Raw genomic sequence first — 24032 nt, forward strand, 5'->3', positions numbered from 1 at the left:
CCCTCTCAGGGGACTCGCCTCCGGATCGGCCATTGGTCCGGCGTGTGTGTGGGCGGGACCTGAGCCATAGACAGCAGTAGTTGCGGGCAGGATTGGACCGCCTGGGTTAGGCTAATTAAGGATGGGCGCGGGGGAGGGGGGGGGCGGGGGGCGTGTAGGTGACTAAGTATGTGCCTGATAACTCAGTTAACTTCCTTCTTAGGCTTCCCTCTTGCCGTTAATACATTTGGGGTTAGTTCTCAAGTTAATATGAGAGAAAAAGTCCCCAAGAACTCCGACCTTGGAAGGTCCTCGGAAGCCAATCCTTTAATATACTATCACAGCTACTGATCATTGCCGGCACCTCCTACCCCACTGGCATACTTTCTTAAAGAATGTCTTTGGTCAATGACTTAATGGCCATAGAGGTGCCGTCATGTGGACAGAGGCTATGATGCCAGAGTTAGCTGCTTGATGACCATTTGAGGTCAGCAGAGGCCATAGTATTACAGATAGTAAAAGACCCCAATATATGGAGAGGGAAAGCAAAGGCAGGAGCCTGAATATATCCAGTGTATTTATGGGCTGTCAGTTCTGCGTCTGGTGCCAGGAAATCCAAACCTTACAGATGCCCCCATAATATGAAGGCTTCCAAGGGTGCCAGGCTCAGTTGGTGAAGCATGCCACTCTTGATCTCAGGGTTATAGGTTCGAGCCCCACATTGGGTATAGACATTACTAACATAAATACAATCTTTAAAAAAAACAAAGGAAGGCTTCCAGCACAGGCCAAAACCTCTGGGCCCTGAGCATTAGTCCCATTGCCATTCCAGTCACATAACCCCAGGCAGGCAGCCCACCCCACATCTAGCCATAAGATCAAAAGCTGCAGACTAGCCCCTCATCCAAAATTAGGCATTAAGCATCCTCCCTATTTGTCACATCGCTTCCTTCACTCCATCACTCCCATAGAGCCTCTGGACCCCTTCTCCTACATGGCTGTCTTGTATACACTTATCCCATGCTTCCCAGAGACCATTAAATGAACCTCAGTACTAAATTGATCTTCTACATTGCTTTTCACTAACTCATCTAGGTAGACAAGACCTCAGGACCTTTCTACCTCCTAAACCCATCACTGTCATTGACCTAGGTGCAGAGGGAAAGTGACCCAAGGACCAGGACACCTAATCTACAAACCCCAAGCTCCAAATGAATAGTCCTTTTATCTCCTCACATAGCAATAACAAGGTTCAGAAGTCTCAGTACCATCAAACCAGGTTTAGATAGACCTACTTTATAAAGAAACTAGTTTATAGCTTGGACTTGGGGAAAGAGAAGGAGAAACCACCATTTTCTCTTCCCAATTTTCCTTGTACCTAGCTTCACAACTTACCAACCAACACTCCTCTGATTCGGAAATCAGATTGGTAGGTCTTAGGAAAGAACTACATGAAGAGAAGCCAAGCAGTGCCCCAAAGGAACACTGACCTCAACTACCTTCTCGGTGACTTCAAAGCTCCAATGATCAATATTTGCTCCCAATTTAGCATCTCACAGAGGATTTCCTCCTAACCCTAGAATAGTCTGGCCTGGTTTCTGCTCTCTGGTTAATTATCCACAGAGACTAACCAGAGGTCTGAACTCCAGTACCCCAAAATACAAGAGGCATTTTCAGGGTGAGGCTACCAAAGAGTAATTATTGAGTGGCCATAAGGGTAACCTATTTTGGAGCTCTAGTCACCGGCGGGAGGGTGGGAAACAGCAAAGCTCTAAGCCTCTTGACACCATGTCCTGGAGCCTAGTGTTATGACTACTTTATGGACTTGTTTTGAAGTTGTTTAGTCCTGACATCCAGTCCTATAACGCCAGTGAGAAAGCCCAGGGATCAGGACTAAATGTGATCTCCCAGAAGCTAGCTTAGAATCTCTTCCTAAACGTGAATGGGACCTGGGAGGAGAGAAGAAAGTTAAGGGAGGATTGGCATGAATAAAGCAGCCAAATGAGCTTTAGGTCTAAATACAACTAAGTGCCTGAGAACTAGTGGGGCAGTGGAGAGAAGGCTGCGCACTGAGGTCATCTTGACCTTGGGAGGACCTCTTTAAAATGGACAGAGGTGATGGTGCCCCCTGGTGGCTAAGGGTAAGTGGGAAAATGCAGCCTAGGCTTCAACTGAAAAGGCCTGCATAAGTAGATCAAACTCCTGTATTTAATGGGTAACTAAAATTTATTGAATACTCATAATTTCCAGGTACTATCTAAATGTGGTACATGCACTATCTTAATTAATCCTCACAAAAACTCTAAAGGATGTAGGTAATGTTGGTATCTCTAACATTAGTTAGTATACAGAGGGGGAAACCAAGGTTTAGATAAAGTATTCTGCTCAGGACCATAGCTTGTAATTGCCCAGAAGCTGTACCTTAACTACTAAGCTGTACTGTTTATATGGTGATGACTATGAATTATCAGCTGTAACTCAGGAAGGGGACTTCTGAATCACTGTTAATGGTCTTCTGGGCACATCAACTCAGTGTGTTCTGTATTTTAAATATTTTCTAAAATAAGGAATAATCTTACTCAACTATAAAATGTTTGTACATCCATACCTGAAATACATGATAAATTGGTGACCCTCCCAGAATATATAAAGGTAGGAGAGAGAAACACTTAACACCTAAAATGACTGGTGGGGTAGAATGGGTTTCTTATTACAATCAGTCTGGAAAAATATAATCAGTCTGAAAGGAGGATATAATACTTTTTCACTCCCTCCCCCCCGCCCAGTGCTTTTTCATTATTGATTATTAGAGTCAGAGGGCATGGTAGTTTTCAAGCAAAAGTACTAGTGTACACAGCCACTAGGAACTACATGGAGACTCCACTATAGGAATGAGATAGAAAGACCCATTGGCCTAGGGATAAGACAATTGCTAAGGTTGAAGTCTTGATTCCCTAAGACACAATCTCTTTGAACTTAGTTTCTTCATCTGTAAAAATGGGAGCAACATCTATTTCTTAGAATTGTAGAGATTAGGTAAGGTGTATGTGCTTGTTATAGGAGTATTCAACATAAACTAGTTCCTTTGCCCTTGCTATTCATCCCTGTCCTGTATTTAAAGGATTCTTGTCCTTGCTATGAATCCTTTTTAACAGCATAAAAATTCTCTAAAATTTATTTTTTAATTTTTTTTTAATGTTTATTTATTTTTGAGACAGAGAGAGACAGAGCATGAACGGGGGAGGGTCAGAGAGAGAGGGAGACATAGAATCCGAAGCAGGCTCCAGGCTCTGAGCTGTCAGCACAGAGCCCGATGCGGGGCTCGAACTCACGGACCGTGAGATCGTGACCTGAGCCAAAGTCGGACGCTTAACCGACTGAGCCACCCAAGAGCCCCTCTAAAATTTATTTTTAAAGGACTGGGTTTTCACATGATAAATCTCCTACTCACATCCAGATATTATTGAACACTGTATTCGAGAATGTTTCTTTCAGTTCTAACATTTTACTGATAAACTCATTTAGAAGGCATCTAGAGCTTAAGGTGTAACCAGATATGCAAGGTTAGCATTTGATCTACCAAAATACTGGGCTAGAATCATTTGTTGTAGGGAGCCTCCAGAAACATTCAGATAAATTCATGGATTCCTTGTGGTAACTCATGACATGAATAAAGAGATGTGCAAAGAGTATCCTCCTAACCTTCTGAGGATCAAGTCAAGGAGGATAATGTCCACTCTTCCCTATGTAGGACACACCCCTGTGTAGCAATGGCAAAGACTGTTGAGCTGGAGAGTTCTTAACAGCTGTACCTTGACAGACTAGTGAGGTGTATCACAAGTAATTTATTACCAACTAACATTACTTTATTAAAGCTTGTGAATTATTTGCTATTTTGTACATTAAAACAATTTTGAGTTCCCTATAGAGTACTTCCGCACTTGTGATAAGCTCTCTGATGGAAGAGTTAAGTTTTTAGACAGGAAGCAGGCAATGGACAGAATCCTGGGTATACTCACAGGGGTATGAAGAATGTGAACATTATTCATGTGCATCACAGAAGAAAAAATAGTAACAGCTGGTCTGGAAAACAGACTTGACAGGATACCGCATTTCTTATGGCTGATGAGAGAAGAAGGAATTAACACTAGAACCTGAGTTGTCAACTAATATCAGGATACTTGCTCTGAACTAGTTCATGTGTTAGATTTCTCAGGGATTTGTGACATGAAAGCCTTGTTGAACACATTCGCTTTGTGTGTACAGGGTATTAAGAGAAAAAAAAGACTTAAAACAGAAGCTACTTTACAGCTATATTAGATCATATTGACAGTACGGAACATTAGCCTCTTGATCCAATTTTGCCACTAAATACAGACCTTCAGGACCTGTGGTATCTCTAGGCCTCAGTTTCTTCATCTGTAAAATGGGCAGAGATGAACTATATGACCTCCAAGTTCCCTTTACATTCTAAAATGCTTAATTTAAAAAGTCTTCAAAATGTTTATTCAGTTATTCTTTCCCTGAGGTATTCCTGGGATAGAAGGGTTCCATTCCAAACCCTGAGATAGACATACCTCTGGATCAAGGTGTTTAAGAAGCTCCTCAAAGAAGGTATCCTTTAGGTTTCCATCCCTATGCCCAGTAAAGAATCTCTACACATAGAAAGTGGGGACAGACTTACAGTCCAGACTGACAGATGGAGATGAAAAAGGTATACTTTAGTGCTACAGGTTCAAATCTAAAAGCTTAGACCAGCAAGCAAGGGCCTTCATTAAATAACATCCCTTACCTCATCTCTCCCTATCTTATAAAGCCTTTACTTTTCAGATGAGTTGACCCCATCTATTTCCACTTCCTCTCTGCTATTGCTGATCCCTCCATCTGGAAGGGCAGGGAGGGAAGAATAATGCATATCCATGATTTCCTTCAAGACCAAGCTGTCTTAAACTTTATGTTTCATCAGTATAAATACAAGTCATTTTTAGAATCCCATACTACCACACACTTACCTATGTTCCCTTGCTTATTCACAGAGGTTCCTCTTCTCTCCACAATCAGACTCTAAACACATGGTATTGAGTAGGCACCGAAAAAATGCTTATCTAGTTTTGAGTCCAGCAGGAATCTCAGATGGCAAAAGAATGAAAGCCTCAGTCTCCTCCTACCTTCATGCTACACCATTTCCAAAGCACTTCCTTCCCTTTTCTTTCCTGTCTGGAATCCCCTATCTTCAAGCTTAATGTAAGGGTTGATTCTGGATATGAAAAGACAACACAGTTCATACTTTTGGTTTCACAATTTTTCAGTTCATTTCAATAAAAACATAATATAAAAGGCATTGCCACCCTCTTCCCCTCCTGGGGGTGATCCATCAAGCCTGTCAGTCTGGGCCGCTCCAGTGGTTCATAGCTCATCATGCGATATGTGCAGGGCATGGTCACATAGATCTGCAAATAGCACATAAAAGTTTGAAGGAAAATGCCACTCTCATACTGATATATGTCACTATCAAGAAAATGCCCCAAACCAAACTGGCACACACACCAACCACCATTTTTTAGAGCATATCCTTTTAGATGACAAAATATTCCCACTATCCTTTCACTAGGATCTCAGGTGAGGGAGCCACAAATTCTGAAAGCTGACAGAAAGAGAATAGAGAGGAACAACCCAAGTCTCTAAGTCATAGGTAATGGAAGTTAATTCTTGAGCTATTATCAGAGGATGGGGGATAGGAGGTAGAGGAACATGCTAAGGAATGTGCCAGGTTCTAACGGGCTGTGAGGACAGGCAGTAAAGTGGGAGTAGTTTACCTGTTCGCTTACTACAAAGTTTGTCTTTAACATTGTCAGCCTCTCGGGAAAAGAATTCAATGAGTTCATCCTCATATTCCTCCACAATGCTCTCACACTGTCAACCCAAGGGAGAAATGAATGAGAGAGGGCAGCAAGAAGAGGCCTCTTGCCTCCACCTCCAGAGAGGAGAAGGACATTAACATAGCTTTCCACTTGGGCTGTCCCATAACTCCCCTAATTTTCAAAAACCAGCTACCCATTCCCAAAGCTCACCGCAAACTTGAGAGTGCCACTGATGTCTGAATCAATTCGGATGCCCTGTAGGTCCAGTTCATTGGATTCTCCATTCCGGCCCACTACACGTACGTAGTTCTTGCGGTGGGTGGAAGGGTCAATTTGTTCCCCATACTCCTTCATCCGGTCACATACCTCCTCTAGCAGCTCTGTGAGGTGGGCCTCTGAGCGAGCATAAGGCACCTAGAAATGTCCTCAGCCTTGGTTCATATTCTTCCACCTCTGTACATTAGTAATTTATATCCTTACTCTTCCTTCCAAATCTAGTTCAACTAACTTATTCGAAAAAGCCCTCCCTAATTAAAAACAGTACAGTTTATTCGTATGGTTCCAAAGTGCTTTCAAATATATGATCTTATTTTACCTCACTTCACATTTCTAAGAAATAAAACAGGTGTCATTACCTCCAAATTATAGATAAACAGAGACCTCTTTGATAAATCCTAGTTAACTATGTGTTCCTTTCCTTTGAACTCCCTTAATTCTTATGGGTGTAAGGTAATGATTTTATTTATTTGTATTAAATGAGATTAATACCTGTCCTCAATAGGAGCATAAGAGAGGTAGTGTAGGCTTTGAGGATAATAATTATAAAGCATCTCACAAACATCATAACCTTAACTTTTCTTTGTATACTCTCCACTAGATATAGCTTTGCGTATATGTTATGTTTTCTACTAAAGTATAAATTTCCTACATACAGGGATATGGCCTTCTTTTTCTCTTTTGTACGTATATAATTATGCCATAGTGAAAACATGAGTGACATGAATTACGGATGTGGAGGAGGGGGCTGATCAGGGTTCCCTGTCTACTAATAACTACAGCAGAAATAATATTAAGGTTTGGAGCCAGGAAGCGCATAGGGTATAAGCCTCCAGCCTCTTACAAATGTGATAGCCCAATATTTTAGATACCTTTCTGGGTCAATATCTATTAAACCAAGGTCCTTCTTAATCAGTTGAGTTCTCATTCAAATTCAGAGTGAGCTACTTTATTTGGGGGAACAGTAACAGTTACCTCCACCACTGACTGGCTGCCATCTGGATTGATTCGGAAAGAGCCCATCTGAATGGTCTTCTTGGGATCCACCTGGGCGATTTCCCACTCTAGTTCATCCACCAGAGCCCTGCAAGCTGGTGTGAGGGGAGAGGAAGGAGGAAGAAGGAGAGAAAGGAAATCAACCCAGGGATTTCCATTCATTCTTCTCCCAGACCCTGTATCTCATGCTCTCCCAAGGCTCTGTCTTCCCCACCCTCCTTCCTCTCATTTCTCTTTGTGCTCTTACCTCCACAATGTAGATCCTGGCTCCTCCGAGCCCAGGCAGTTCCCAGCAGGGCCCCCAGAAGCAGGGCCAGCCAACCCCAGCCTTTCATCTTTAGAGTAATGGGGTTGCTCCACCTGAGTTAAGGGTGGAATAAGAGCATAGGTGTGAGAATTCGGCTCCATTACCCCCACCCCGCCCTACAAAGGCCTCAGTGTGACTCTGGCTCTACTTTTCAGGAAATGGCCAGGACACAAAGGAGCTCCTCTGTTCCAGCGCTTGAGGACCCGGATTCCGCCCCCAACCTTCCCCCCCCCCCGCCCCCCCGCGGTGAGTGAGAGCGCGAGCGAGGGACTTGGGGCTCAGTCCCAGACACTACGTCGACAGGTGAGGACCCAGATGTTGGTACTTAAGCGTTGGCTGCCTAGGGCTCACAGGGCTATGTGGCAGCTGCGGAACGGAGGTTGGCGATTAAGTGAGGACGGAAGGCACAGAGAAGCTGCCGGCAAGGCAAGCAGCTGATTCAGGCCAGGAGGCAGAAAGGTGGTGGGCAGAAGAACACTCTATACCTGGGGCCTATTTGGACCCACCACCTTCGATTACTGCATCCCCACCTCCAGCCTATAGCTTTCCCGTGCGGACCAGCCCCCTTTCTGAGGACGCCGCCATTGCCTTCGCTCCAGTCCATTCCAGACCCTCAGTGCCACTCGCATCCGTCCCACCTCTGCTCCCAGGGCCGCCGCCGTGGCCCAGGCGCTCGAAGACGGCCGGACTCTCACTTTACTCCCGACCGTAGCACCTGGCTGCGGGGGAGCGAGGCTGTCCAGGCTTCTCCAGAGCGCTCCGCCACTTTCCAGGCAAGGGTGACCCAGCGACTGCCTGACCCAGCTCCCCGCACTCTAAGCGGCCGTCTACGCACGGCTCCGAAGCGCTGCCGTGCGAGCCCTACACGGGAGACCGACCCCAAACCCGCCCCTCCAAACTCTCGCGCGAACAGGCAGCTCCGGAGCGGCTTCCAGGCTGCGAGGACCCCGGTGGATCGCAGAAGGACCCAGACTTGCGTGGCGAGCAGCTCCACGTGACCACCAGGGGTCAGCCGAAGAATAGGAGTGGCCTGAAGCAAGGACAGAGCCGTTTGGCATAAGGACGCGGTCAGAGGCACGTGGGTGTGCCAGTCTAGGTGGGCTAGGACCTTCCAAAAGAAAGGTACCCTGCTAGCCTGTGAGAAGCCCTGGTTTCAATACCCCGCAAACTACATCTCCCAGGAAGCACCGCAGCACTTCACAGATCCTGTTAGTAGCTACAAGTCTTCAGATAACCTAAGACCTGCAGTTTGTCAGTTTCCCCAACTTTCCTTTTCCGAGGAAACCATACTGTGCATCTTAAAAGAATCTGGTCTTAAGGTAGTAGGCAGCCATAGCAAAGAGCTAAAAATAACTGTCCAGCAAAGACATAACTATATTCCTCCAATAACCTTAACTTTGGACTCCAGAGCTTCACCTTCATTTCTAGGTGGAAATTTGAACGCTTGTTTTTTTCCAGTTGTTATAGAAAGCCAACACAAAGAAAGGAGAGGAGAGCTTAAGTCAGAGCATCCCACACTTGCAGGTCTCTAGTGACATAGATGACAAGCCAGTAATACTTTTTTTTTTTTTAATTTTATAAAACATGCATTTTAAAACAAAACTTTAAAAAATAACAAAACTTGGGACAGGAGAGTGGATGGAAGACAGATGCTTCTCAGCTGTCAGCAGGAGTGAAGACAGCAGTCAAGCTGTGTCTAGGACCCAAAGGCCCTTTTGGCAATGATGGTGTTGGCAATACTGGTTTGCTAGGGCCACCAATATTCGATGTCCTGGTCCATCCAGGCATCTCTCAAGCAGTCAGAGACTTGAACTCTCTTGAGCTACTGTTGTATCCTATCACTAACCAGGACTTCAGTCCTTAGCCAACTAGGAACTGAGAGTGCTGGTTCCAGGAGCGTTTTTTTGCCTGGATATTAATTACCCAGGATATTTATTGAGAATATCAATTTCTTTCCATTTGGGTCAATTCTAGACTCTGTTCCTGGCCCGCTATTTTGCAAAGAATGAAAAAGGAATCTGGCACCTCTTCCCTTTACAGCAACTCTGCTGCATTCCAGTTCTATTAATAGCACCATCTGTAGACCCTGAGCAGGTCCAATTCTGGAAGCGGGCGAGGACTAGCCAACTTGGGAAGCCATCTCCCAGTTCTGGGGCACAGAACACTGAGGGGAGAGGAGTAGTTCACTGGGAGAGGATGAGGTCAGAGCGCCAACACTGAGGAGAAGACAGCTGCATCTGTCAGAGACAAAATCAAGAGCATTGACTCTTAAGGTGAGTGGAGAAAAAGTGCCTGGAATACTTTTTATGAAGGAAAAGAGGGCAAACCTGCCCCAAACATTTTAGAATTAGGCAGGAGGAGGTTAGGATCAGTGCAGACTTTCAAGAATACAATCTATTTCACTGAATGTTGGGAGGATTAAATGCTTTGTAAACTACTGAGTGCTTTACAAATGTAAGGTAGAGTTGGTACAATTGTTAACATCACCATCATCATTATTATTATCATGAGTATAATCTTCACATATGCAATCAAAACCCACCCTGTCCACTCTCCCTTGTCCCATCCCAGGCCTTACTCTTGGGACTGGTCTGACCCTCAGGCTCAGGAACCTTCCAGTCCATCTTTCGGCCCTTCTCATAAAGACCCTTGAGCACTTTGTGGAAGGATTCCGGCTCTGTGCCATTTTTGCTTAGCTCCAGATACTTTCGGTAGAGCTGAAGGGCTGTACGGGCATCCTCAATACTGTCATGGGTTTCCCCTTGAATCTTCAGGTCTGAGGGAATTAGAGGTGGAATAGTTTGGAACCTAGCAAAGGAAGGTAAGAATATATCCCATACTCACATCCCCTACTCCCAATAACCAATAAAAAAAAACTTGACTACCCGTAAGGGAAAAAGCCAAACACCATTCCTAGTGCAGCGGGATACTGAAGTTACTTAAATCCATTCATAACTCTCACCACTAAGGGTCCTCCCTACTCCCTTCATTCCAACACTTTTTCCTGCTCTTAATGAGCACCATAAGGGCCTACAAGGTACACCAACTCACCTAGGAAGTACCAAGCAAGGAACCGCAGGGAAATCATTCGTTTTCGGGGCATATGAAAGAGATAGACAGTGTCAAGGACTTGGTCCTTGGGCACCTGGCAGAGATAAAAGAGTGGGAGACTGAAGGTAGGTGATCCATAACTTCTCATTCTCCAAAAGCACAATGTATACCCTAAAGGGCCCATATTCAAAGGAAACTTTTAAAAACAGCCCTGCCCGAACCATGAGGTTGATGACCCGGAAGTCCTTCTGCAGACCATGACCCACAAACTTGACTCCAATGTCTATAAGAAAACGAAGCTTTAAGTAGGTAGACTTGAGAGTTGTGAGGTGCTTAGAGGAAATCTTGGCATCTAGGTCTCCTGGCTTAATCCCCGAGTACTGAGTCAAGTAATCCACCACCTAGGCATAGAGAAAAGGAGAAGTTGCTCACGAAGTGAGGTGCGGAGTCTCTCCCTGCTACTCTTCCCTGGGTTCTAGAGCACTCTACATAAGCACAAGGTCTGTCTCACTTGTACCTCCTAGTACAAGATATCCTAGTACCTGCTCCTGGGTAGAGATGTAGTCATCAATGAAGGGGATACCCTCATTGGGTCCCTGGCCTCGAACACAAGTAATCCTTGCTACTGACATCTGGCTTGGTTTGATGGTAGACTTGGTGCCATCACTGCGTAACTCTGCTTCCTCCTACAGGAGAAGAGTTGATAAGGAAATCAGAGAATAGCTTGTGATGCCTAATATCTCCAGAGTTCTGTGCCAACACCACACCCTTTTGGTCTTGGTTACCTCATTAAGAGTGACAAACTCAGCATCCAGGCCCACCAGGTCCCCAACCTGCGGCATCTCATTCAGCATCAGTGGAATAAAGGTAGTATGTGTTTTCCGCTGCTTCCGTGCTAGCGAGGCTTCAGCCAGCAGGACACTTGCCTCAATAGGGTTCTTGACTGGAAGGGAAAATCCAGAAGACAGATGGCTAGTGATAAGGAAGTAACCAGGGGAGGGAAACCCAGGATGGCTGACCAGAGACTGGGTCTACACTGTGATCTCTCAATAATCAAAGCATGTGAATAAGAAGATTGTGTCTGCTGAACAGACAGATGGAATAGGTCAAATCAGAAAACTACTAAGAAATATGCTAAGAGAAACAAAAAAGCAGAGAGGAAAGAATAAGACTTTGACTTTTTTGGACTTTAGCTTAGAAAATCCAGAAAAACAAAGTTACAGGGAAACTATGGGTTTAAAGGCACGAAAAAGGGACCTAATAAGAAGTCCATCTGCAAAAGAAGAAAGTTTCACTTGGGAAGAATGATTAGACTCAAAATCAAAACCTTAGCCCTTTTGATCAGATTCCCCCCATCACCTCTTCCCCTCTACACTCTCAGCATCTCCAGGTTCTAAATTTAGAGCCTGATGAAACAGGAATCTCTTTAGTATCACCCCTGGAAATAATAACACTGGCTACCTATCCTAGTCTTAACAAGATCTCTTCCAAAAGACCAATCTAAACCGCCACACCCTTCTGTCTACTCTGTACCACTTACTGTTCAGGTTGTATTTGGAATTAAGATTCCTTTTGACGTAATAAAGGATAGCAGGCACTTTCCAATTCATGTCAAACTGCACAGCTTCATGCTATAAAAGAAAAAGCACTTCATGGTCTATATATAGATGCCCCCTTTTCCTTTTTCCCAAGCCAGACAAAAGACAGAACTCAGGTGCTATTTTTAGTTCTGCTAACACTTTTTATTCTTGAGAACCCGTCCCTCCCTCCTGAATCTGCCTGGCATTCTGGAGCACTGAGGATGAGAATTCTAGGAAAAGGGGAGATGAAAGGGGGAATGGAATGTGTTACAACTAACCTTATCAATAGGTTCAATAAGAAAGTCATTGAAGAGATACCACTGCTGGTGGGTAACACCCTGTGGAAATACAGAAAAAGATGATAAAGTGATAGCTGGACCACTCTGACTCAGAGTCAAGATAAGGACAGACCTGGGACTCCATTGTGGCTACCACCAGGGGTGTCCCTGCCTTGTAGTATCTCACTCACCTCCTTGCGCTGGTGGTAGGTCTCTCCGACTTTGATGTGAGCCACCAGGCTGCCCCCTGTGCGTGAGTCCAGTATGTGTACCACAGTAGCCATCAGGTCATACACAAAGACACCATGCTCCTCCTCTGCCCTGGCTGGGCCCCACTGTGAGGGGGGTACCCAGGCTGCTAAGCTAAGTTTAAGGATGGGGAAGGAAGGGGAATGGGGATAGAGGATAGGGAGTTTGGGGGACGGGGATGGGGGACCAGGGTGGGTTATCTCCATCCTAGCCCATCTATGACTCAATACTGAACTGAGTCACTCTGGAAAAGCCCACAACTGGTAAATAACTTGGCTTTATTCCCTTCCTTTTCCCTATACTAAGTTCCATCTTCCCCTTGCCCTGCTTCTGCCCCAACCTTCTCTCCCTTATTCCCCTTTCTCTTCCCAGTTGTTCAACAACCTGTATCTCATCCCCATCAGTCCAATTGCAAACATCCAGCCCTTTATTCTTGGTCATCTTCATGCGAATGGAGAAAGGAAGCCAGACATTCTTCAACTCCTCAATGGAGGAACACATCAGCACGCCCTCTGGACTCCCTAGTTCCTTCCTATCAGGATAAGAGAATTAGAAATTCATTCTGAGATCTAGCCAGTGACCAGAGGAGCCACTGGGTAGCTCAATCCTTTGACTAACCCCCCAGACAGTACCTACCAATCAGCCAAAGCAAACTCTTTATTCTTAGAGATTTCCCCACCATGCTTTTTTATTGCCATCTTGAAGGCAACCTGAACACAAAGGAAAAAAATATCTGATTGCCCAGGAACATCAATCATATATTGAGCAGAGAAGGGAGAGAAAATTAAGAAGTACACCTAAAACCCTGCTTCCAGACCTGGTCCTTACCTCAGCCTGCATTCTCCAGAAATCAGCTTCTTTCAAGCTGTTCACCTCACAGTTGATAACAAGAATATCTGGCAGATGGCGAATGTTGCGGGTCTGAATCTGAGAGGAAAAAACAAACAAGGAATGGCAATGAGCCTATGGGAAAGAAACCTGGATGGGAACAGTAAAACCTGGACCTGCATTTTCAAACTGAGGTTCCTCCCACTCCCTATAGATCCGTGGATGGTGGTGCTGACATAGCTAGTCCCAGATGAAACCACACCAAGTCCCCAACATGGGAGGACTTACCGTGGGCTGGTACTTCTCGCAGTTGTCGCACCAGGCCTGTGTATTCTGCTCCAGGCAGATGCTTCGCTTCAGCACCTGAGCAAAGTCACAGTTCTTCCCGGTTTTATCTGAGGGGAAACTGGATGCTTCACTCTGGGTTCTCCCTTCTACCCATTATTAGCCTCCCAACACCCTCTCCTTGATGTTATGGAACACGTGAGGGAGCCTTCCCAACCCAGCTGCAGGGTATACCACTGTTGCTACCCTCGGGGTAGGAGAGCGTGAAGAGCAGGGTGGAAGAGGCTCGCACGGTCTCACTGCCGCAGCGGCAGAGGCTGCAATTCTCCATCTCACAGCTGAACAGCTGCCCAATGACAGAGTCCCCCGATGAACAAAAGCTGCTAAGGGCAGGGAAGGCAATACATGCACATGGAGACAGTGAGGACACCTTCTAAGTCACAGAGGGGACTGTCATGGTGGCTTTAAATATTCATGTTCCGATTTCATACCTGCCTCCAGCACCTCGATAAGCCTGGGGTACTTCTAGCTCCTGCATATCCTGATGCAGTTGAGTGAGAATGAAGCGATTCCACCTCTGAATAAGCCTGGCCAGATTGCCTTTGCCTGAAGCCTCATCTGAGTCAGCCAGGATCAGACCAAGGGCCGAGGCCTCAGGAATGGTGCGGAATGCCCGAAGAAAATTACTGCCCTGGAATCCAGGAAGTGTGTTGGTAGAATGGGGAAATTTTCTCTTTTGTGGCCATTTGCACAGCAGTGTCCCTGCCTACTGTCTACCTCCCTTCCCCTTTTATTGTCCCAGGTCTCCAGACACTGACCTGACAAGGGTCACCTCGAGAAAGATCCAACATGTGGAAGAGGAAACCCAGCTCACATGCCAGACAGAACTCCTTCTGGCAAAGATGGTTCTGGATAAGACAGCGAACGGGCTCCAGAAAATAGAGCACCTGGGGGGGGAAGAGCAGGAGAACTGATACAGGCAACCAGTATGGAGAAGAGAGATGGGACGGTTAAGAGAGCCGATAAAGAATACAAATCAGGAGTCTACTGAAGAATGGAGCACACAGAAGAGACTTGAAGGCTGTGGAGCAAGAAAGAATGGTAGCGGAGGCCATGGCAAAGTGGGCTTGGTTGGAGAGACCTGGAAAAAGAGCAGGGAGTATGGGGCCACAGAGAAGAAAGGCAGTAGCCATGTTCAGGTTGCAGGAATATCCTTACCTGGATCATGCAGTTACAGTAGGCATTGGGGATGTGGGGCTCTAATCCAGCAAACAGGGTCTTATTGTAGTGTTTGAAGTCAAAGTCCTCCAGCCCTAGCTTGGAGTATTTGATGGTTACCTGAGGCAGAAATAGTCTGAGCAAAATGAACGTATCCTCAGAGTCCCCTAAATCCTTTGCAGTGGTCATAACCTTCCCCAAAACCTCCCTCCTGAGTCCAGGTGGTAGATGAAGACTTCTCAACTGAGTCCTTCGATCCTTTCTAGTATGACCCCCTTTTCCCAGGGAACCTTTCCCCACATCCCACAGGACTCCTTCCTTGGTAACCCCCAGCACCTTGCGGTATTTCTTAGAGACCATGTGGAGATGTAGCTCCTCTTCCCGCCCTATCGGTGACTCAGTGACCTGGCTGAAGCTGTCAAATTCACTGTCTGACTCCTTGAGTCGATAAGGAATCTAGAATTTTTAAAAAGAGGTAATTTTGTTGGATGTCTTAATTATCTTTGGTTTCCCCCCACCTTTATCCCAACACTGAACCTTCTACTTTCTTGAAGTTTCAGCATCTACCGCGTCCTTTTTATTCCCACTGCCATCACCCTACCACACCACAGCTCAACAACTGTGATGGCTTCCACGCGTGGCTCCACACACACTCTGTTCGGCATCCCGCTACCAAACAAACTCTCCCAAAATGCCTATTTCAGTGTGTCACTTCTCTCCCTAAACACTGGTATTAAGGCTTCACAACCGGGCCCTTTCCAACCTCAATGTCTTACTATTTCCCAGTACTCACCACCACTCCAGCCAGACTGGTCCAATCACAGTCCCGGTCAGACACACCTTTTGCAGTTATGCTTCTTGAGACCTTTGCTAACACTGATCTCTCATCTTGAATATGCTTCCATGTTACTTTCTATTTACCTATTTTTAACCAGCTCAATATCCACCTTTTTCAGTATGTCTTCCCTGACCACTCTGGCCCAGAGTAACATTTCCCCTCCAAACAGCCCTGGCAGTGAATGCTTATAACATTCCTTTAGCATTTAACAATAGAACAAATAATTTGTTACAGACAGGTCTTATTTTCACTAACCAAATACTAAACTTCTTAATAGCAAAGACTCTATCTTCTACTCTGAATTCTCCCTAACACCTACCATGGTACCTTTCATTCATTAGACCTCAAAAATCCTTTACTGACTAACTAAAAGCAAAAAATGCTGAGAACTAGTAAAGAAACAAGACAGGAGAAATCCCAGAGGGCTGGGCTGGGGGCTGACCCTCTCACCTCTGAACATACCTGATTGCGCAGCCTGGTGCGGGGGTTGGGTGCATAGCCAATGAAGCCCACCTTCTTCATGGTGCGTAGAATCTCTGCATCCACAGGGGGTGCTCGCCTATAATGTAGTACAGTTCTAGGGCTTGAAGTCTGTGGTGTCTGCCTATCTAATACCCAACCCCCAAGGAGCCAGAAAAGAAAGTACTGAAGGCACACAAAAATCAGGAAAGGAGACTACTACAGGGCTTACAGAGAATCCTAGTATCTTGGCCCTTTCCCCCTCCCTCCTTTTGACCCAGATGTAAGGTACAACCTGGGAGCTGGAGCAGAGTTGGCAGCAGGCCAGTCAGAGAGAAGTGTGTCAGTGGTGAGCGGGACAGGGATGAGGGAAAGAGGCAGCAGGTCCTGGCTCCAGTCCAGAGGAGGCAGTGAGTCCACGAGACAGGGCAAAGCAAACTCCGTCTCACGGGAGTAAGGGTTGAAGGAAGGCTCAGGGGAATCAGTCCAGAGGTGTACACAGCCCTCAGAATCCCCAAAGGCCAGGGCCTGCTTGCTGGCTGATACGTCAAATGTCATTAGCAGAGGCCCCACAGGATTCACATGAAAGATGTCTGCTGGGTTGGCCAGGCCTGTGGGCTCACAAAACTGGCACTGCCCTAGAAGAGAGGAGGAAGCATTATGACACTCCTTTTCCCTCGTATCAGGGAAAGACTGGGCCTAAATTCATGCCTAGAGATACAAATAATACCATCTGATGCCTTCCCATAAGCCACAGGCAGTTTTGTTACCCAGTAAAGTTATTCTGCCTGCTCCACCTTTATCTTTTTCTGTGTTCTTCACACTCAGGGAGAAAATAAAAGCACTAATCTCTGACCAAACCTAAGTGAGACCCTGATAGTCCACTGGAAGTTTACTATTTCCTCCAACAAAGAGGTTCCTAGGAGTATACTCCTAGTGTCTACTTCTCCTTTGGTCATCAACCCCTCCTACCCCTTCCTACAGTCCTTCCTACCTGACTGGGAGATGATAGCAAGTCGAGAAGTATATGTAGGGATGAAGCGCAAGAAGGCAGGATCCACATGTACTTGAAGTGGTGTGATGGCACGCATCATGCGCAGATCATACACCTTGAGGAAACGGTCACAGGCCAGGCCAGTGAGGCGGCTGGAGAAGCCACAGGCGGCCAGCAGGTTGCCATGCACATCAAAATCTGACAGACTTCCTGAGAAAGCATCAAACTCATGCTCCACCTTAAAAGAACGGAGGTCTCGCAGGGAAACCTGAAGAAGAGATAACTCAGTTATCTGCCAACACTGTTATCAAGAAAAGTACCCACCACCTACCTAATCCTGTGAGGCCCCTGCCAAAAGAACTAAGGCTCTAGGATATGGGCAATTAAAGCACAGAACAGGCAAAAAGAGAGGCCAAGAGCTGGAAGGGACTCCAAAGAGAACTCTTGTTTACTCTCTTGCCTCAAAGGTATCTAGTTACAATAGAAGGCATCAGCCTGAAAGACAATCTAGTATAACGTGGCTGAGTAGGAACTCGGATCACTCCTCCTGTGCCTCCAACTATAGCCCCAGAATTGAGGGAAAGAAAGAGCTCAAGCACATGTCTGATGAAACAGGGCCATGTGGTAGGAGGAAACATGGAACCGAGCCACCTTGCCAGATGTGTGGCCACAGAAGAAGAAGCGATTTGTCTGTCTCATAATGGTGACTCCAGGCGTCTCGACTGCATACTGGGGAACAAAGCAGAAAAACCAGTGAGAATAACTCTTCCCACAGACCAAAGGAACAGAAAGACTGCACATACATCTTAGTCATGTTCCCAGTCTGGGCATATCCCTGACCCCCCAAAAACCTCAGGTCCTGCCTGGGTCTTTCTTTCCCCAGTCTTATACCTTCTGAGTCTCCTGGACAGTATTAAGGTCAATTTCCAATATGTGGTTCTGCAGCCCACCAACAAGCAGAGTGCTGTTGTCAGTCAGTAGGAGACTGTGCATATCCTCACTCTCATCCAGCCTGTAGGGGAAAGGAAAGGCTAAGGGACCAAGGTCTCAAAAGTTTCCAATCCTTTAGACTTCCCATTTTAGGAGGGACTCTCTTTCCCAGTCCAGAGCTGAGAAGCCACTTACAGGTAATCAAATATAATGAGGCCCCCACGGGCCATATACTTGAGGTTGTTCTTGGTGAGAAATAGGATACCATTTTCCAGGCTCTGGATCTGTCGAATGTCATCACTGCCATTGACCTGAAAGGATGAGTAACGCTCCAAGGCGGGGCCAAAAAATGAAGTGGCATGGCCCTGTGGGGGACAAAAAAGATGAGACACACCCTGAGTGGAGGGGCAGGGCCACCCCAGATACAGGTCAGGGACTGGAGACATTGCTCAACTTTTCTCCATTCTTGCTTGGCCTTTCTGGCTAACAGCAAGTAAGGCATACGGCTAGGGACCAATCTAAGTGACAAAGACATTGATAATAAATACTATCTTATGTTTAATGCTTCACAAAGTACTTTTGTAAACTCTACCTCATTTTGCCCTCACAATGACCTTGCTGAATAGATAATGGTTCAGTTGGTTAGAACAGTTTCGGGTCAGGGATGTGAGTCCGATCCTCCACTGGCCAGCTGGTTTTCTTATGTTCCATATTCAAGTCTTAATCTCTACCAGCCACCATCTGGGAAATGTGCACTGTGGGTCACAGGCTGGAATAGAGAGAATGTGAAACTCATTCCCCCCTTGGCTCCTATGACATCATTCACTACTGGTTTCGCTCCTGACTCTTACCTCATACCTCCTCTTTATGTGCTTCCCTTCAGACCACTCTTGAACCATGGCTATTCCCAGTCCATTATTTTCTCACTAGTCATTTTAGGTAATCTCATCCACTCTCAAGGTTTTAACCATCAGTCTTCTAACTGATGGATCCTAACTCCCTCTTCTAGCCCAGACCACTGCCTCAAGCTTCACACTTACATATCCAAATATCTACTAAACATCTCTCTTTAGATATTCCACGAAAACCCAAACTCATTACATTCTAAATTAAATTTGTCATTTTACCTCGTTTCAATTCTTCTTCTAACTGTATTCTTTATGGAACCATGATCTATCCAAAGGACTAAGTCACTGGTAGTAACTTGTCTTGTTTACTTCCTAAGTATTTCCCAAATCTGTTCTACATGTCTACAGTGCTTCATTCAGGCTTTCATATTCTATGTGAACTGCTACAATAACCTACAATCTAAGCCGATTCCACTGAGTCCTGCCATGTTCCCCCTTAAATGAAAACTCTATACTGCTACTTCAGCATTCTAAGATGCAAACCTAACCTTATCATTCTGGATAAAAACTGTCAGTGGTGTGAAAGATCAAGTCCAAGCTCTTTTAACATAGCATATGAGGTTTTCTAGAATGTTCTCCTCCCAGATATCTGCATGGCTTCCTCTCTCCCTTCTAGACGACTTAGAATGGACATCCTGGTCTGTATCCAAGTCTCTACTCAAGTGTGACATTATCAGAGAGACTTTCCCTGACCAATTATCTAAAACAGCAACACCTCCCACCCTTCATTACCTTAACCCCCTTACTCCACTTTATTTTCCTTAAGGATACTAAACACCTAATATATTATAAATGTATTTTTGTTGCCTTTTTAAATGCTTATTCCCAATCTAGACCATAGAGCAAGGTGTGGCACCTAACAGGTGCTCAAAAAACACTAGTTGAATGAAGTAATGTCTAACTTTTCAGACTTATCTTCCAGAGCAGTAAACCCTAATTGCTTGTAGTTCCTGTAATCTGTAATCACACTGTATGGTATCTTGGAAATCTTTATCCTGTTGCTTTTGCCAAGACAGCATTTTCCCCTCTTCTTTACCTGACTCCTACTCACCTCTCAAGTACTCACTTCAGGTGTCACTTCCTTCTGGAGGGCCTCTAACCCTTCTGCACCCAGTAAATATTTTTACACTGGCACTTAGTAGTTTATATCTTAAACTCATAATTAGTTTATATCTTAAATTCATAATTAATAAGTAAAACAGTTTAGTTTCTTCTAAAGTACCATGAAGTTATCTGTTTGTTTATATATATATATACGTATATATATATATATATATATATATATATATTTTTTTCTCATTGTTCTGTAAATTCCTTGAGGGCAAGAATTATGTTTTATTCAGTTTTATTCCCTGGGCCTACCATAGCAGTAGACCCTACCTACTGAAATGAATGTATTATCAAAAAAGTACATTCTTTCTAATGAAAAAAGCACAATTCATGCCCTATGGAAGGAAAATTAGTAAACCAAGAATGTTATTTCTTACAAAATCTTTGAGCTCTCTAGCATACTGGCGATATAGATACACATTAAAAAACATTAATATTGGGGTGCTTGAATGGCTCAATCAGTTGAGCATCTGACTCTTGATTTTGGCTCAGGTCATGATCCCAGGGTTGTGGGATCAAGCCCATGTCGGGCTCTGTGCTGAGCATGGAGACTGCTTAAGATCTCTCTCCCTCTGCCCCTCTCACCTGCTTATGCACTCTAAAATAAAAATAAAAAAGAGTTAACACTGATAACTGCTCTCAGAGAGATTAAAATCAGCCAAAGAAGACAGAATGATTCCATGTAAGATATGCAGAAACATGTGTTAAACATTCTATAATTATAAAAATGGAAACAGAAGAAGGGCATTAGAGATTGGATTTGGACACTACAGACTAACTGATGGGTACAGTTATCAAGGTTAATCAAAGCTTAGAATGGGCAAATTGTGGTAGAAATGGGATGACTTCTGAAAAAGAACACGTATGTAACTTCTTCCTGGATCATATGGCTCCTTCCACTCCCTTCCTACTGATTTGACAGAGACCTAACTAACTCTCACCACCTCAACTCAGTTCTGGCTCCCAGTAAAGCAGCTGCCCTTGGGCTAAAACCAGATAAAGTACCTCCAACATCTCCTTTCAGCCCTTACAAAGGGGTACAGTTCTTACCCCATGGCTTCCCACCCACAGCATCTCCTCGTGCAAGTCAAAGTGGGAGACGGAGACAGGCACACCCACTTCAGCCACCACACTGTGCAATTCAGAGTAGACACCTTCCATTATGTGCACTGACTCCTGGACAGGAAGAGCCTCCAAGGCCACCCCCTCCGGATCCAGCTCCACATTCTGTAGCAGACTTGGGTTCAGGTGGGCATCCAGGACAGGGTCCAGGGCAGAATGCATGGCCGGGGCATACTCTGCCAGTCCAGGGTCCAGACCCTCGAAGTTCATGACGACGATGGCAGATTAGACCCGTGTCACACCCTCCCTTGCAACGGCCCTTTAAGATGTCTGACCCAGCCTTCAGCAGGATAGCACCAGTGGGCCTAGAATGGACATCCTGGCCTGCAAAGGGAAAGAGGTAGCTGAGTCAGTGATAGGTAGGCCCAGGTACTTGTATTTAGTGTGTTCTAGATTATATGTGCAGAAGGGAAATGAGGCAGGGAGATGTGAGAATGCCAGGCAGGAGATGAAGCAGGCAGGAAGGGGATGCGCAGTAGGGTAGAGGCGGAAGTGTTGTCCCTTTTTCTCCTCTAGGCCCTCTGTACTCCCCACCACCCCACTATCTAACCTAAAACATGACTTCCTTTTCATCTCCCTTCAGGCCTGCCCACTTGCCTGGTTCACCCCAGAACCATCAGTGAAAAGAGCAGCGACTGTGGGACAGGAGTTAAGGAAAGGGGCTAAGATGCTTGTTTCCCAAAATTAAGGATGGGGGGGAGGGGAAGTGGGAGGTGAGAATAAGAAGTCGTTTCCCAGAATCCCCTGCAATGTTACCCAGGATTCTCCAGGGAAAAATAATAATGTCCAGCTACCCACAATTGGGGCGGGAATGGGGGGACATGATGAAAATGGCTAGTTACCCACAATTCTCTAGGGGAACCAGAGAAATCAATTACCCAGAATTCTCCCCCGGTGGAGGGGAGGGGAGGGCTTAGGGCAGGGGTCAGATGTGTTCTTGGGATGCTTATGGGGATTGGGTCATTACCAAGATTTCTCCATGGCGGATATTTTGGAGCGCGTGGAATTAAAACGAGTAGGGGGAGAGCAAGCGCCGTCAGCTCCGCGGGAAATTCCAGTTTCCCCAATTCTTCCCCGCGCCTGAAGCTCAACCAAACACTACGGCGGAAAGGACGGCGGGCTCCCAGTCAGAGCTTCCAATCAGGAAGGGTTTGGAGCTCACCTAAGCCAATCAGAAGGAGCCAGGTACAGACGGCTCCGCGAGAAGACGCGTGACGCGGGTGTTGGGCAAAAATAAGGTTACGGGCCGCCAATGGGGACAAACGGTGTCAGATCCTGGCCGCATTTGGTGTCGTGAAACGTAACTCCTTCTCTCTTAAGCTTTCTTTGAACAAAACTGGAGAAGTCGCTTGGAAACCGAACTTTAATGCTCCCTGTAACTTTAGAAGTTCTAGAATAAGGGATGCCCAAGGTAAAGCACTGGGAATCGATTGCTGGGTATTCCCAGCCTATTCCAGTCCACCCCCTCCACCTGCGGTGCTCTTGTGAGCCACTCCGCCACCTCTCACCCTGTTGCCCCCGAAACTCGCCGGCATTTCCTATCATTTCCAGGCATGGGAGAGAAAAAAGGAAGCGGGAGCCACGTTCCAAACACGGCCCAACTAGCTGCCTCTTCTACGATTCTGTAGGCATCCATCTGAAACTCCCATCTGTGATTATCTACTCCCCAGATGCTCCGGTAATAGTCCCGTGGAGCGAGACCCCTCAGCTATCAAATTCCCCTAGCTCTTGAAGCTCGACGTTATCCCTCAGAAGGGGATGAGCACGGCAAATTGGGACATTTGCTTACCCCCAAACTCTTACAGATTTAGCGTCAACAGTTATTTTTAGCGATTCTTGGGGTCTAATTGTTTTGTAATGGGGCCAGGTTGCGAGATGTCACCAGGGCAATTTAGCTCAGTTTCTAACGGCCACACAGAGGGCCTTTTTGATGGAAGGAATTTCTCACGGAGGATACAGTTTTAAAGCATTTCTCTCTGTCTCAATAAAGCCTGCTGAATAACACTGTAATAAAAGGACTCCAGAATTTAGACTTACAGGACTCACAGGGGTTCTGGAGTCCACCAGAAGTCATAGACGGAGAGAAAAACACCGTAACTCAGTGGGTCTCTCAAATTGATCTGACTTCACAGGTCCCTAGATTTAAAATCCTGGGAAAAGATGGGTGCTGAGAGACTAGACAGTTTGTAAATTTTGAGAAATTTCCATATTGAGGTTGAGAAAGACTTCACAGACCTATGAGAATTACTGGGCCTGAGATACCTGGGCTAAATCAGCTACTTTATAAAGATAGTTTGTGTCCTGTCCAATATAATGGAATGATTGAGAAAGCAGGATCTGGGGGTGCCTGGGTGGCTCAGTTGGTTAAGTGTCATCAGGCTTCCACTCAGGTCATGATCTCCCTGTTGGTAAGTTCAAGCCCCGTGTTTGGCTCTGTGCTGACAGCTCTGAGCCTGGGGTCTGCTTCAGCTTCTGTGTCTCCCTCTCTCTCTGCCCCTCTCCCCCCTCTAAAAAATAAACATTTAAAAAATAAAATAAAATAAAAGAGAGAAAGAGAGAGAGAAAGCAGGATCTGAAGCCAGATTTTCTGTCCTGGAATTCTGGCCATTCAGTTCTGTGATCTTGGGTAAATTACTTAGCTCTGTTTCCTCATCTGTAGTATAGGGATAATAACAACTCACAACCAACTCACTGGGTTGTTGTGAGAATTAAATGGGTTAATACATAAAAAGTGCTTAGACCAAGTACTTGGCATAAAGTGAG

General features: G+C 45.6%; 2 protein-coding genes and 1 long non-coding RNA gene across 9 annotated transcripts; 1 reads left to right on the top strand and 2 right to left on the bottom strand.

Moving 5' to 3' along the window:
• The first annotated feature begins 162 nt into the window (after positions 1-162).
• LOC113602852 (uncharacterized) lies at positions 163-12079 on the top strand. Its single transcript, XR_003424389.2, has 2 exons — positions 163-4593; positions 7575-12079. It is a non-coding gene; the product is annotated as an uncharacterized LOC113602852 (long non-coding RNA).
• CNPY2 (canopy FGF signaling regulator 2) lies at positions 5264-8194 on the bottom strand. Of its 2 annotated transcripts, none has more exons than XM_015085087.3 (6): positions 8058-8194; positions 7360-7472; positions 7092-7207; positions 6051-6254; positions 5796-5892; positions 5264-5429 (listed from the first exon to the last, which is right to left on the bottom strand). In XM_015085087.3, the coding sequence occupies exons 2-6, from the start codon at positions 7445-7447 to the stop codon at positions 5386-5388; spliced, it is 549 nt and encodes a 182-aa protein (XP_014940573.1). In that variant the 5' UTR covers positions 7448-7472; positions 8058-8194; the 3' UTR covers positions 5264-5385. The 2 variants fall into 2 exon arrangements, with proteins under 2 accessions (XP_014940573.1, XP_053082352.1); XM_053226377.1 differs by lacking the exon at positions 8058-8194 and adding an exon at positions 7905-8034.
• Positions 9002-22374, bottom strand: PAN2 (poly(A) specific ribonuclease subunit PAN2). 6 transcript variants are annotated; one of them, XM_015085078.3, is made up of 26 exons: positions 22237-22374; positions 21198-21593; positions 18325-18494; positions 18091-18211; positions 17851-17928; positions 17200-17467; positions 16501-16843; positions 16209-16305; positions 15245-15364; positions 14909-15028; positions 14509-14637; positions 14182-14381; positions 13937-14073; positions 13694-13800; positions 13406-13504; positions 13214-13287; positions 12962-13109; positions 12520-12663; positions 12329-12388; positions 12011-12101; positions 11256-11413; positions 11013-11156; positions 10692-10871; positions 10471-10564; positions 9998-10195; positions 9002-9656 (listed from the first exon to the last, which is right to left on the bottom strand). In XM_015085078.3, the coding sequence occupies exons 2-26, from the start codon at positions 21477-21479 to the stop codon at positions 9622-9624; spliced, it is 3597 nt and encodes a 1198-aa protein (XP_014940564.2). In that variant the 5' UTR covers positions 21480-21593; positions 22237-22374; the 3' UTR covers positions 9002-9621. The 6 variants fall into 6 exon arrangements, with proteins under 6 accessions (XP_014940564.2, XP_026927275.1, XP_026927276.1 ...); XM_027071474.2 differs by having other exon boundaries at positions 9008-9656; positions 13925-14070; XM_027071475.2 differs by having other exon boundaries at positions 9009-9656; positions 13937-14070.
• Positions 22375-24032: the final 1658 nt, after the last annotated feature.

This window comes from Acinonyx jubatus, chromosome B4 (genome assembly GCF_027475565.1).
Source record: "Acinonyx jubatus isolate Ajub_Pintada_27869175 chromosome B4, VMU_Ajub_asm_v1.0, whole genome shotgun sequence".
Classification (NCBI taxonomy): Eukaryota; Metazoa; Chordata; class Mammalia; order Carnivora; family Felidae; genus Acinonyx; species Acinonyx jubatus.

What these genes read in the sequence shown, in the direction of transcription:
- PAN2 (XM_027071473.2), bottom strand. Translation starts at nt 21,479, where the DNA reads ATGAACTTCGAGGGTCTGGACCCTGGACTGGCAGAGTATGCCCCGGCC. An exon ending in CTGTCCAGGAGACTCAGAAG is followed by an intron (nt 17,929 to 18,090) that starts GTATAAGACTGG and finishes TTTGTTCCCCAG; the next exon opens with TATGCAGTCGAGACGCCTGG. An exon ending in GCACCAGGCTGCGCAATCAG is followed by an intron (nt 15,365 to 16,208) that starts GTATGTTCAGAG and finishes TAAAAATTCTAG; the next exon opens with ATTCCTTATCGACTCAAGGA.
- CNPY2 (XM_053226377.1), bottom strand. Translation starts at nt 8,023, where the DNA reads ATGGACTGGAGCGAAGGCAATGGCGGCGTCCTCAGAAAGGGGGCTGGT. An exon ending in CCAGGATCTACATTGTGGAG is followed by an intron (nt 7,208 to 7,359) that starts GTAAGAGCACAA and finishes CCCTCACACCAG; the next exon opens with CTTGCAGGGCTCTGGTGGAT. An exon ending in GCAGCCAGTCAGTGGTGGAG is followed by an intron (nt 6,255 to 7,091) that starts GTAACTGTTACT and finishes GGACATTTCTAG; the next exon opens with GTGCCTTATGCTCGCTCAGA.